We start from the raw sequence: 15204 nt of genomic DNA on the forward strand, positions 1-15204 counted from the left end.
GAAACAGGTAGTCTTTCAGAAAATAGATACATATCACCTTGTGATAAGGTTTCTGGAAAACGAAGTAGAAGCTGAGTAGTAACTTTAATATTTCACAATTTCACACAATGTTTCATTACATTACACGGCTTCCTTCCTTTCTTCCTTTCTTCCATATCTATAGTGTATTATATCCATTAAAATCATATCACGGATATTTTAAGACACAAGGGTTTTTGGTTTATGTAAAAAGTCCTCCATTGATGTTAGGAAAAAAAAGTAGAAATCCTTAAATATTTTAAGAAACTTGAACAAACTGTGGGATTTGTTTCTTCAATTTGCCAAAAGACCACTGCTTTTACAGGACCCTTGCTCAATCCACTTTGAAAGACTACAGGAATCTGTCAATGTAATCTTGAGCTGTAGTAAAACACTAATGACTGATTTCATTGCTGTCCTCAATGCCTTCGTTTCTTTATGACTACCACTGCTCCTTTCTCATTGATGTTACATTCTCCTGAGAATGTCCTCAGACCTGCTCAGATAGAAACAGGTTTTAAATCCAGGTAGCTAGAACTTTATAAACATAAAAATTAACTAGTGCAGGAAAACGAACCTTTAATATTCCAGACATTCATAAATTTCAATAGCATTCATTATTTGAAATCGTCTTGATTATTGACGATTGTTTCAAAAAGTCCTCAAAAAGGAATATTCCAAAATCTGAAACAGTAAACGGCTTTGAATGAATAGAATAGTAAACCAACAAAAAACAGCTGGGTCACCGTTTTTGACTTGTAATAGAACGTTTTTGCATAGAGGAGGAAGGTCATTCTCAGTATAACCAAAAGCATTGGTTGAGCTGATAATATGGTAGAGGATGCAAAACAAGGTTCAAATATTCATTACTTATTAAATGATTATATCAATTTGTTTCTCTGTTTCTCCGGATTTTGACTGTCTCCCTGTTCACTGTTTCAGCTTTCAAGCACAGTACAGTTTTTAAACATAATTTAATGAAATTACAAATTCTGTTGCATTTACAAAAGGAATCTCATGAGAAAGTTAAGGATTGTTATCCTTTTTAACACACTTTGAAATGATGTGTCATAAAGAGGTTAAGTATGCTTTCTGGCAGTCTTATGCTTCAAATACTTTTTGGCAAGTATATTCAAAGACCTGGTTTTGGTTCCTTCCCTAAGGATAGTCCCTTAGTATCGAATATGCATTTTGCGAATATGCAGGATTTAATTGGGATGGACCCAGGTAAAGTATGAGGATTGAACAAAGGCTTTGTTTCCACTGACTCACCTTGTGTAACAATACACATTTACACATTTGCCATCCTCATATTTTTGGTTTGGATTTCTTGTGATTCGCTTTGCCACAGATACCCTCTGGGACAGTCTAGCACATATCTCCATATGTTTTGGGAATGTCAGCCTGTTGAGTGCTTTTGGAAACATGTAGTCAGGTCTCACAGTACTTAACTTTCCTCTAAGCCCATAACTGTTTCTATGTGGAGGATTTTATTAGCTGGGTGAACAGCAGCCAAAAAGGCAAAACTTTAGTGTGGTACAGACCAAACAGCACCTAATCAACATCTGGCTGTATTATTTTCTGAAAATTGAATGGATTGAAGAATCCCAGTTTACGTGGTCCGAATGCCAGCAACATAGGTGGCTGAGCTGTTCAAATTTCAATGATATTCAATTTGTGGTGACGCTTGAATATTACCATTATATTTGGTGTAAAGCATGAGCTGCCAACCCCATTTAGTTTTGCATATTCCTCAGACTTGAATAAACAATTGTTAAAAACTCGTCTCTGTAAAGCAACAACCCACTTTCCATCACAAATCAGAAAAAAACATCAATACACATTTGTGCTATTTTACTGAAAACCTGAAGAGCGAGAAAGCCGAATGATAAGAAAGGAGTCAAATGGATGGAGAATAATTGGCTCATATTGCTCATTGCTGGTCTTGTGAAGAAGATGAGTGCAGATGAATATTGGAGTTACTTTATCTAAAAATGGACATTTTTGTCATTTGAAACTTAGATCATATAGATTTTCTTTATTATTGGCCAGAAACAGTCCATTTCTTTTTTAAGTTGAACCATCGTGTGAGCCTGTAGAACCAACAAAACCCTTATGTAGAGTTTTGAAAGTGGGGAAATCAGGTAGGTTCTTTGCTGTCATTTTTATTTTTCAAAACAAAGATAACAAACAAAAAAAAGAAATCTAAAATTCTCTTTTCCAGGTTTAGGAGGAACCCGCTTTAAGGTTAGCTACTTGCAGATAGCAAACTGGTTAGAAGATGCAGGACAACACTTAAATACCCCTGAGTGCTGCTGAGAAAGGGCCAATTGAACTGGCAGAGGTACCTTATTCCAGCGGACGGCAGTAGCCCTGTCTGGAGGGCCCACAGCAGTGGAGGTGTAAGGGCAAACTGAGCCCACCTCCCAATTGGCACAGGGCTCAATCTGTGGAGAGAAGAAATAACTAGCTTGACACAGTCACCAGCACAGGCTGTGCAAACCTGTTTGCCCCAAGTCAGCTGAAGAATGTAGTGCCCACACAGGTTGAATAGTATAACCTCTTTGTTCACCCCCATTCTTTATTATAATTCAATTTTCTAATATGATTTCAGTGTACCATACAACAGACTTTTAAACAGGGATTGAGAAAAAGAGAAACAATGCTTCCAGTAATCATGCAGGTTACTGAAGAATGCCTTTGCTGGTAGGCCATAAAACAGCAGCAAAACTAGAGTCTGACTGGAGCACAAACATTAATCAAAGGACAGATCGAAATAGGGAGCTAAACTGTTTATATACAGGTTTTTTACAGGGATGTGTTGACTTTTCCAGTTGGAACTGTAAACTTTTGTTTGGCGAGGCATTTTTAAGGTTGATTGTCAGAATTATCTGAACAATTACTAGTTAAATGTGTTTGCCAGCTCAGAAAGAACTCCCCCACCCCCCCAGAAGTACACTTTAAAAGATCAAAAGAGAAACTCCCACCTCACTGTTTTCTTTTAGTCTTGTCAATTCAGCTGGTAGTGTCGCCATAAGTAAATTATGTAATTCAAAAAAGTATAGGGGTTTGCTTTTTAAAGAGGCCAGGATCATATTGGAGTTTGACAAGTTGGTATTGGCATGTCTCAAAAAATGATAATAACCAATCACTCAGAAGGCACCCACTGTTATAAAACACTGGTAGACCTGCAGTCAGCACGGTAAAGAATGATGAAGCAATTCTAATTGGTTGAAAACAGCCCAAAAGTATCTTGATATTGAACAAAATAAGCTTTATTTAATAAAAAAAGTAAAAATGTAATATATAAGCATAAGAAAGTGTGATAAATGTAAAAGAAGATTTGCATTGTTGGTTTAGAAAGGGAAATAATTTGGATGCCATAGGGTTCATGCATTAATGTTATTTGCTTTCTTTTTTTTATGACTATAAATGCACTGTACATAACAAAGAAAAGTCCTTGTGGTTATAAAGGGCAACATGCTACTTGTGGTTAATATTTTTATTGAATATAGCATGTTTGAACATTCCAAGCTAGTTACAAACTACTGATTTCACAAATGCAATGTAGACAATTTGGTAAGATTCTGTTGATACTACTGCCACCTCTTTTATTCCATTTCTACTAATTCTGCTAGAAACACTGTCACTACTACCAAAAGAGTGCACATTTGAAAGCTTTCCTTATTCTTTCATATGCTTGATATCCTTAATAATCTCCGAAATTTCATTAAGACAAAAGCAAAAACTAAAGAACTCACCCAGCGCTAATGAGTAAATCCCCATTTTCACTTACAGACAGTTTTGGGGAAAGTTACTTTTAAGAAAGTGTGGGAAATTGCTTTAAGGAGGAAATTGATTACTTTACATAGCTAAACACACACTACACAAATCACTGTAATTGGTGACTTTTTTAAAACGATTTCCTAGCTCCATATTCATTTAAAAAAGTAATCTCTTACAAAAAGTAACTTGTAACTGTAATGGATGAATGGATTACGTTTTAAAAGTAACTTTCCCTAACACTGCTTGTATGTCTTTTGATAGTACTGTATGATCCCCCTTTCCAAGCCCTGTGCCAGCACAACATTGCCAAAGTGAAAAGCCCAAACAAGCTTGTTTTTGGTGTACTTTGGAGGAAAGCTCCTATTTCAGAATAGTCAGGTGTGTGCGGTTAGGAGTAACACACACCTTCAGCACATGATAAATAATTGCTGTACCTTTATTTTTTTATTTAGCCCAAAGCCATGCCAGCTTATTTCTGTCATGAACATAGGCCTCAGCTCTGAATGGTCACAGATAACCTTTTGCTTGGTCATATTTTGCTTTTTTTAGCATTAATGTCAATTAAGAAGATGGAGAGTTTACAAAGTTAGCAGTAATGTTCAATTTGGAAAAGTCATAGAGGATGAAAGACACACCCTCTTATAAGGCACTGGAACCAATAAAATAAGTCAAACATTCATTTTTTATAGAAATCTCTTGCCCGGACAAAATCAGTAACCCACCAACAAGTAAATGGATACCAGCCAGTCTTAAATCCCATGGACATATGTCTTACATAACCAGAAGGACTTTGTTAATTAGGCCTTGAACATTGAAAGATTAAATTGGGTGAAGTAAAGGAAGATTTAGTCTTTCCTGGCAAAAAAAAAAATCTGATTTTCATAGCTTTTTTTTCCCAAATGACTCATCCTGCAAAAGGTATTTTAAAAAAAAACAAGAAAAGAAGAAACACTCAGATCCCTGCGAGGTAATATCTGTGACAGGGCTCTGAATTGAGCGTGTTCAGCGAGTGAGACTGCGACGGGCTGCTGTGAGGTGAATAGTGAGAGCTCGGTTAGGCCCTGGTGCTGAAAGAGATGAGGTCAGGCCGTCGCTTTAGGGGAACAATGGCAGCCACCAACTAGCTGCATTTCTTACAATCACATACCATAACCCCCTAAATCAAATGGGCCTTTTGTGGCCCTAATATAAAAACATGTTATACAATGCCGATTTGGAAGAATGACATGAGGAGGGCTCAGCCATCAGTGAGAGCTGAGGGGCTTGTCATACACAAAAACATCACAAGCTGGGGAGGCATAGGGCTCGGAGCGAAGGGGGGAGAGGGGTGGTGTTGGTGACGGGGGGTGGCTGAAGAAAGGGCACATAAAACAGCCTGCCACAAGCAGCAGAGCATGACATTTCCAAAGAGACGCACGCACAGGCCAAGCGAAAGACCAGAATAAAACCAATAAACAATAATGGCGATCATCCTTAGCAATTTCTTAATTTTTTTAACCCATGACCACCGTGTGCAACACTGTACAAAGTTATTTGCCATCTCTACTTGCAATGAAATTGGCCTCCTCTTTCCAGCACTTAAGACTGAAAAGTAAAAGGAGTTCCAACAGTTAAAATCAGATATGAAATAATCTACTGAAAGGAAGCAATAGGAAGAGTCTATTACTTCACTACCCTACATATCTTAATTTAAATAGGAAATTCCAAAAAAATGTCTGGTTTACCTGTTCAAAAGAACAGTGGACTGAAAAGTGCAGAAGGTTTGTACAAGTACCATAACACATTTTCTGTGGGTTTTTCACTGTTTTCAAGTTCCCATCAGGGCAATGTTGAGGAAACAATGTAAATCATCTTCTTCAGAACGAAGAGTTTTATTTTTTCCCCACATACAAGAAGGATTGAGTGCATGAAGCATTTGGTGAATCTCATCTTGTCTGATCAGAAATGAAATAAAAATACAGCTAGTCCATGCATAGTTTCTAAGAATGTATGTTTGACTGGGTTGTATCAATAAGTTCTTTTTTGTTCTCTTTTAGAGGAACTATGTATTGATCCTTGATGGACAATGTATAACAAAAGATACCATCAGTGTCTGTCTGACTTCTTAATGTCAAGGTAGAGGCAACAGGTTAATGGTGGTCTAGTTGGCATATTGGCTTTATTTTGAGGGTTGATGTATTTCATATAACAATTTGTTGAACTGAAATGAAACCCCTAATATTTGTTTCAGCAGCAGTTTCAGTGAAGCTGCTCAAAAAACTATTTGAAGATAGATTTTGTTATATATGTAAATTTTAACATTCACTACAATTTATTTGTATTCTAAATCTGGTTCTGTAAGACCTTGCAAGAAAGCCTTCTCTGTCTGAGAGGTGTTTCTTTACAAATTGTTTTGCCTTTTCTCTCCCACTAAAAGTATATAGTTCTAAATAATAAATAATAAAAATACATAGTTTAAATGTCTTTTTGCAAATTAAGTAAAGAAATCTGTCAAATTTAAATACAAGAAATTGTGCTGCTTTAGGTGGGATACATTTCTTCTCAAAAAGTACTGTTCCAGCACCTGACCGTCTGTTGTTTTTCTACAGTAATGTTTAATTTCTTTGTTCACCTCACTGTTTTCCTATACCCTCACAACCACCTTAATCTCTGCCGGCATCTCTTTGATGTGGAAAAGATGCCCACATAATCTGCACTGTGCTTTTTTATCCATTCACAATGGAAAACCACTCTCCTGTACAGGAGAGGCAGCCCTGCCATTTCTAATCCCTTCTCTGCAGAGTACACAAGACACCATCACCTTACCTAAGGCCTCTTTTGGCAGTTAAAATAACAGGGAACTCTGAAAATAAAAGGCAGTAAGCCTCCATGCGACACAGGTTTATGGTTTCAAGGAAGGTAGAAAAAAAGTTTGCAATTAAAAAGGTCAAACTGTTTCAAATAATGTCTGCTCAAGTAACAATGTCTTCAATCAAGTGTTTTTTAGTGGTCCATCACCTGTTCTGTGTGTTGCTTGCAAATTCAGCCATAATGTGGCTTGTACTCTGCAGGGCCCTTTGTTAACACCCCAACCCCTCTCTAATGATGTAACATCTGAAAGTTGTCTTCCGCCTCTGTATTTTTTAATTTGAAGCATTCTCAAACGATATTTTTAAATATATTTAAATTCTATGAGTGTCATTCCACAAAATCTTGTACATACAAATCTAAAAGCATGACTACATTTACCTCAAAAATGAGAATTTGAGTTGCTTTGTTAGTAATGATAATGACATGCCTGCTACTGAAAAGCCTTCATCAATTCAACATGAATGACTGCAAATATTGAAATACTGTATATTTTGATATATCATGTGAATATTGATGGATGTCAATTTATTTTACCAAATCCATCAATTCAGAACATTTTTTTTTTCATTTACAATAATGAAATAAAAGAATACCCATTTATATAGCAAGCTTTTTACTGGTGTTTTCTGAGTGAAGTACCTCGGTTCAAGGATATAAAATCAGCTTTTCAACCAGGATTTGAGTCCTATTCTCTAACCACTACTCTAACCACTGCTGCCTGAAATTTCTACTCAAATTTGCGCTTAACCTTTTATTTTGTAGTTAACAGACATATCATATTGTGTGCTTTCTATACAGCAGTTTCAGGATCAGTACCAGGTTCAGAACTGGGTATATGACCATTTCAATACCAGAACATTAATTCCCAGGAAGTCAGAGTTTGCAAAATGTACTAGTTCAATCTTCAACACCAGATGTTATATACAGGAGGAGAGAGCACCCAAAATGAGTCAAATTGCTGCTGACATTTCCACCCCTTGTCTTAGGTTTGTAAGAGATTACTTTAAATGGTATACAATGACCCTTATTTAATCGACTGCTCAGAATTTTATTAAACTCACCACATATACATGTATTTATCCAAGAAAACACTGTTAGTATGGCTATTAATACATCATTATTATAAGTGTGTATAATAACACTAAATGATATTATTATTTTTGTTATTGTTATTGTTATTGTTATTAGACGGGCAATGTCACCTCGTAGTAGCTACCACAATTTGTCAAAAACAAAATAATCATACAATTAATACGATGTGCTGTCCGTTTCTATGCTGCTGATGCCCTTATTATATAAGTTAATCTTGATTGACGAGCGCAGGCCATGTGACACGTGAGTTTGTTAATATGATGGCTTCCTCTCCGAGCTCTTGTTGCTGAGTAGCTGCTGTGAAACACGATGGATAAACTGAACAAAGTGGTGCAAATTCGCTATAGAAGCGCCCAGAGACACCATCCGAGTAGAGAGAAAGCGAAAGCCAAAGCGTGGAAAGGAGAAATAAATCTTGGAACTGATTGGAAATGCTATTCTTATTCCAGCTGCCAGAAGACGTCCTCTATCTCATCCTTTCCTATCTAGACAGCAAGTCTCTGAGCAGCTTGTCTCAAGTTTGCAAGAAGATTAACCACTTTACCAGCAGGGACGCGGTTTGGAGAAGAATTGCAAAACACTGTATAAACACCGGAATAACTCGACAAGGAACAGACTTGTAAGACGTGCTCTTTAATATTTAAATCCGTGTTTAGGAATTTTAACGCGAGGCCTACACGTCTCGCTTTGCGCTTGTTATTGTGACGTTCTGACGTTAGCGCAGCAAACGGTGTTGTTCCAGCGTACGAGAACGTCATCGTTGTACGGCAAGGCACAAGGGTAGCTTGTAATTCTCGTACTGCATGATTACAGTGTTACGAGTAAATGCCGCTTCGTGTCTTTATTTAAACATAACTAAATATATGCTGTTTTGATGCAATTGGTCTTATGTCTTGAAAATTGCTCATTTTTAAAATAATCTGGTTCCAAAACGTCTGTATGTATAATTTGCATACAGCTATAAATGCACATCTAGAAACGTGCTGTTTTGCAGGATTTTATAACATTATTGCTTTTCTGACCTAATGTACAAAAAGTTCGCGATCCAAAATTTTTAATATTTTTTAATAACGAATAGTTATTGTCTGTAGATGCTCATAGAGAGGGAGAGTAAACGTGTCTGAATAAAGTTACTGAATGCATACAAACTGAACTTCGCACGAAAGGCAGTGTTTTTTTCTTCATTTGCAACCCGTTCGACTTTAAAGTTCACCGATTGGTGCTGTATGGAGGGGGAATTTTGTTTTCGGGAGTAACCTTGAACAGTCTACTCTAATTGCTCACACTGTTAGGTGCAAGAGAGAAAGAAGATAATATTTTTTTACTGTCCATGTGTGCTGTATATTGCCAAATGTACAACTGCACCTCGAATGCACGTCGCTCATGGTTGGTCTGTTATCTTTTGAGATGCCTTTCTGAGTTTAGGAGGCATTAATGCTATATAACCTATTATTCTAAACATTGATCAGTAAATTGTGTATAACAAGTAACGGAACAACAGAGTAGTACTCCTAAATGTATTTGAATTGTATTGAAAGACGTTCATTGGTCACGTTTTGGCCATGAACAAATGTTTTTTTTTCCATTTAGTATGGTGTTTTATTCAAGGCACTTTCATATTGCAATGAAAACATAGGCTATCCTACAGAATCCCTTGCAGGTGAAGAGCAAAAATGTTTAGTGTTAGTGTTATCTCTTTCTCCCCTTCTTACAAAAGTATAAACGTAGCTAGATAATAGGTGATTCCTTGACAGGTGTATCTTCAGTGTGCAAAAGGCTATTCAAAACGTTACCAAACCTTTTTTTGTGTGTAATGTCTGGTCATGTTGAAATGTCACGACATCTATTTTGATGTGTGTAAATGCCATTGTGTTACATTGGGTGATGAAACAAGTTCTATGATAAACCAAGGATGTCTTGACAGATCTACTATGTCTATGACCTTGTCTTTCTATTCCTTGTTTTGTACAGGTGCTTCTTAACAAGAGAATATAACAAAGGTTAGAAATGAGCTGGCCTTTCAGGCTATCCAGACCATTTTAGCTAATTGATCTGAGGATCTTTTCAAGCCATTTCTTAAAAGTATCCAGGGTATTGACGTCAATACCATGGCTGGGTAGCTAGTTCCAAACCCCAACAACCCTTTGTGTAAAAACATCTGTTGCTCATGTTGATGGTTTTGTGTAAACAACACTTAACATCAGGCACACTTGCATTGACGTGAGAACATGGTGATGCAGGTTCTTTTGGGTAAAGGCAACCAAGTGAATGCAAGTCTAACCAAATGCCGACTGAAGGATTATCTGTGGCCTTTCTGTAAGTGTACAGAATCAAAGTAAGTTATAGTTACAGTGTTTGAACTTGACTTCTTTGAATTTCTCTGGAGAAAAATTAAAACCAACACTGATTTTGTTTTAGTCGAATTTGGACTGACTTTTTTTAGTTTTCGGTTTCATTTGTAGCTAAGTGTTTGGAACCATTAAAACCCTGTAGCACCAAGTCTGTTAGAAAAAGGACACGGTTTCATCTCCTATTTTACTGTGGCATGTAGCTGTTCAGGATAGTGGATATCCTTTCAGGAAAGGATATAAATAAGGAAACAATTTGCCATTTAAAAATAACAAAGAAAAAAAGTAAGATGAAAAGTGACCTGAAGGCAGTGTCAATAAGCAAGCAGAAAGGCACCTTAAGTGTTTCTTGGAGAAATGGAATTTGGCTTCTGCCTGAAGCCAGGCTAGGGATTCATATGTGCATTAACAGAATTTGTGAAGTTTGTTTTCTGCAGAAAAGGGGAGAGGGGCCAGCTTTTTTTCTTTATTCAGGATGAGCTCCTTGACAAACCCAAAACACTTCCTTGTAGAATATTGCCAGAGGTCGTGTAGGCTTTGTGATGTGGCTGTGCAGTATAGACCTCTGCAAGGTGACTCCCATCCAGATCCTCAGTGTGGACATCAGTGATTTTCACCTATTGTGCTGTCACCTTGAGCTGTCGACAGCCCCAGCCAAGACATGCAAGTTGATAGTGTCTTTTCTTAAGCAATTTTAAAGCTTAAACGAGACCACTTAGCAAGACCTTCATACAGAATGTGACACTTTTGATAACGCAGGTTCTTATTTTATCAAACGCCTAGTTTCAAAACTTGAGATTGGCCAGGTATCCATTTTAATTATCAGCACTCAGATTGAGTTACTTAAAATAAGGTCTGACATCTAGTGCTAGCAAAACCCCACTCTGCGCTAAAAGTTTGGGAGTACTTTACAAACGTTTAAGAAATTATGTTTGTTCCATATAATTAAACATAAGCATTGAATGTGGTTAATTTCTTGTTTAAAATCGTGTGGACATTTAGCTGCTTACGGTTCTGCTGCTTGATCTTTGATAGTGAAAGAATGGTTATCAAACCCGTTCCATGAGAATTACGAATGGTGAATTTCCTTGTAGATTTCGCTCAAAAATGACATGGAGCTTCTGATTTTTTTGTGTAGTTCACCATGCTGTTGATCAGGACAGCTTATTAAGATGTACTGAATTTTGGTGTATGCATGAAGGAGAGGGGGAGGGGTTGCAGGATAGGTAGAAAAAATAATATTCTTGTTTTGTGGTCTTTCTCTATTGCTTTTATCCCACCTACACCAAGGTTCTGCCATCGATCCGTACCCATATTTTCAGAGGGCGCTGTCTGATGTAATTGAGCAAAATGTCCTGATCATTATAGACACATGCAGCAGGAGTGTATATAAATGTAGAGGTGAATTGAAAATCTATCTGTTTCTGAACATGTTTTTTTCATCTACATGATATTGCATTAATTTTGCAAGAGCTGTGTTTAATGGTTTAAGCAGTTACTTACGTTTCTTTTTAGATTTTCTCTTGAAAATTTGGAAGATTAGTGATGGAAATGCAGTTGGAGAGGAGAGTCTTTTCTTTAGAAATAAGATGATTTACAGGTGTGTGCGTGCAGGGGAGTGTTGGAGTGGGAGCTTTCATAGAAAAGGAGCATGTGTGCTTCACATTTGTTGTGGAGATGTGTGCCAAATGGCCAAGTTTGTGAAATGGGGAAACCTCAGATTACTGTCTGTTGTAGTTGTGGTCATTCGCCATCTCCAACCAAACGGTTCCAAAACCAAACTGACCAGAACTTAAGGTGCACCTGCCAGCCTTGATATTCAAATACTTGTTCGTACAATAAATGATTTTATAACTGTGGCAATTGTGATTTGGCAAGCTGAACACCTAATAATTGCTTCTGCTATTTAGTGAACATTCTAGTATTATAATACTGATATGTGTTCAGATACTGACATCAGTGTTATGAATAAAAAGAAAATAAATAATGCAGCTAAGCAAGAGTCTCTAGAGCTTCACCGAATTTGCAGTAACTAAACATCTGTTATAGTCTGATCTTTCTTTCAGAAAAAAATCTTTCTAAGTGATTTCCCATTACCTGCATACTGTAGTTATTTATTGGCCATTCTGCAATAAGGGGGATATCAAGAACATTTTTTATAGATGAAAACTGGCCTGCCATCATGGATCATTCAAAAATATTAACATTAATGCAAACTAGAATGTTCTGCAAAATAAGGATATTAGAAAGCTGCTGTATAAAACAGCATAGTATGATTTGAACACTTAGAATGACCTGCTACAATATCCCCAAACCCAGCCAATCCAGACAGCAACATTAAAATATCTGATTGTAATTTAAGGATGCGCTTTCTCCCCATTAAATAAATCTTCCCCCAAGAATGCCAAAATATTTGTAGTTGAATTTGTTCATCTTACTGAATTGTACACATGTAGAAGTAAAACTGTATTAAATGAGGGAGGATGCCATATCTGATTTTAAAAAAGTTAAAAAAATTGACAATTGTTTTTATGTTGAGCAGATCATTTTTAAAATTGGAAAAAAATCCAATTAGAGAGAAGACCACTCTTCTTGTCTTTTGTTTTTGCTGTGGTATCTTAGACCTATTGGTCTAACCTATAGAACCTTATTCAGGATTTTTTTAGATAGAAAAAAAAACATCTTCAATATTACAACACTAGTAAAACATCCTAGGTATTTTGATAATTGCATTGCATTAATAACCCTTTTTCCTTGCCCAAAAAGATTTGGCACCATACGTAATGTTGTCATACCATATCTGCAAAAAATATTAAATGAAACTCCAGCCTTATCATATTTTTGGATATAAATGAATGTGTTCCTTGCTGAGCCTGAAGTGTTTCAGAAAATGAGTAACCTCATTCTCTTTGTGTAGTACAAAAATCATAGGTCAAAATCAGTTCTTAAAACATCTTGTGGTTCCAAACTGAGGGGGATACAAAAATGCTATTGAGTTTAATTGCTTATCAAGTGGAATGTGATTGGAAACTAATTAAAGGGCAAAAATTATTGGCAAAACAGTATTAAGTTTAATAATATATAAGTATTAGTGACCCAGAACTATGAATTGTTCTGTCTTGTATAAATGACAATAGTTTACAGTGGTTTCATAATTTCTAATTATCTGTTATAGGGATTTATAGCTTAAACATCTGAAAACTATGAAATTCATACTATGAAATTTGACGTGACAGTTTTAGTGTAAAAGTTGTTGTTTTTTTCAGGTTTCCCAGAATCCCCCTAAAGGACAGAGTGAAGGTCTCTCAGAATTGGTGTAGAGGGCGATGCCGCAGGGAGACTGTCCTGAAGTGGAAGTTCAAGTGAGTCGACACAGTTAAGTGGTCGGAGCAGGTTAAAGCTGATCCAGTTTACGGGTGGATATGATCTCAGGCACTTGTTAGAGTAATGGTAGATGTATGTATAAGCTGTACTTGTCCCCCCCCCGTCATCATTTTTCCTGACCTCAGTCATTTACTTATTTATGGCATTTACCTTTGTCCTTTTTCCGTTTTCCCAAATCACTGTGACCATAGTGGTGTGAAACTAGTTGAAAAATGTTTCTACGGAGATGATAATGGGCTTTTATTTGTTATTTACAGCACAGCTGGTAGAATGAATAATAGTTCATTGTTGTTGTCGGGAAAAACTGTATATTTGTAGTAGTGTAATCGTCCATAAGAATCAAGTTGTGTTTTCTGTGGCCATCATCAATAATCAGTTCAAAGTTAAAACTTTCTTGTGTTTCCCAAAATGTTCTGCCAGTCATCCAAAGCTGTATAAGCAGTGTTTCTGCATAATACACTTATTAGTTTCATAAGTGGATTTAAATGTGTTTTAAATGAGCAGAAAGAGCACAAGAACTGATGTTTAATAGATGTGTAGAGAAACACCTTGTTATACTTAGACACATTTGTTAACAAAAAAAAATGTGGTATGTCTGTAACTTCCATTCTATGGTTGTGTTCCTTCTTAGCTTGTTGCCATGGCTACAGCTAGACAGCAGTGTGCTGTATCTGTCGCAGGCCGCTGATATCAGGGCGTACCAGCTACGAGCAGATGGAGGGGGACTTCAGCGGAAACCCTTGGCTGTGTTCTCTGGACACCAGGAGGACGTGTGCAGATTTGTCCTTACCGACTCGCACCTTATCAGTGCTGGAGGGTACTGTCTTCTGATTGTGCAAATTGTTTCAGAAGACTGTCACTTTGTATGTTACTTAATTGAACAGCTGTTAGCTCCTCTCTGCTGTTTCAGTCTCCAGCCACACCATTTCCCCAAATGACAAGAGATAATAGTTTGTTTTTTCATGAATGTGTTTTTGTTGTCAACATCCAGCTTCAAGCTGACAGCTCGCAGTTTTTGCTGTCCATCAGCAAACTTTGAAACTCGTCATTAAGAATGAAGTTATCGTGTCTTTCACCAGAGAGTGCTTCTGAAATTGAAATTATTCAAAAATGCTGTTGCCTCATCATGTTTGCTCATGCACTGACAATGATGAGAATTTTAATCATGCTTTTAATTCCTGTACTTAGTTCCCCTCCTCTACTATCAGGAAGGCCAAGATCCTACCTACGACCTCCTTATCTACAGAAGATATGAAATATACTTCTGATCACTCAATTTAATCTTGACGTGAAGGCTGCATTCCATTTTTATTGAATGCTAGTGCCCTTTTACTGTTGAATTGCACATTGGATTACTGTTTCTTTTTAGATTTCTTCAAATGCATTGAAGCTGCCTACGACACACCTGCTTCTTAAAAGCTGGCTGATCCAGCAATACTAGAAACTTTTTGTGAGTGTGTTTTCATTATTACTACAGCCATTGTGCTGTAAAACATAACTTTAACAGTCAGTATAAAAAAGGTGTTAATAACATTAACAGAGCCACCTTCCTAAGTAATCTGGTTGCTCTGGTACTCTCGTCTAGCTTATCATTGGCAGCTGCAAGTGATTTTCTAATGTTTCCAAGGTGTTTAATCTAATATGTGCCTGGGAACAGTTTTAGTGTGTAGCCACAGCAAAACATGGTCCGCTGTTTCACTGCTGTTTCCAAGACAACACAGGAAGC

The 15204-nt window shown here is 36.9% G+C and overlaps 1 protein-coding gene across 2 annotated transcripts in view; it reads left to right on the top strand.

Annotated features, from left to right (window-relative positions):
• Positions 1-7995: 7995 nt before the first annotated feature.
• The window catches only part of fbxw4 (F-box and WD repeat domain containing 4), a 53770-nt gene continuing 46561 nt past the window's right edge, over positions 7996-15204 (top strand). For both annotated transcript variants that reach the window (XM_006630809.3, XM_015347582.2), the window contains exons 1-3: positions 7996-8365; positions 13361-13456; positions 14110-14295. In XM_006630809.3, coding sequence (XP_006630872.2) covers positions 8178-8365; positions 13361-13456; positions 14110-14295 — 470 coding nt within the window. In that variant the 5' untranslated portion in view covers positions 7996-8177. The remainder of the gene's footprint in view (positions 8366-13360; positions 13457-14109; positions 14296-15204) is intronic.

Source organism: Lepisosteus oculatus, chromosome 4, assembly GCF_040954835.1.
Source record: "Lepisosteus oculatus isolate fLepOcu1 chromosome 4, fLepOcu1.hap2, whole genome shotgun sequence".
In the NCBI taxonomy this organism is placed as follows: Eukaryota; Metazoa; Chordata; class Actinopteri; order Semionotiformes; family Lepisosteidae; genus Lepisosteus; species Lepisosteus oculatus.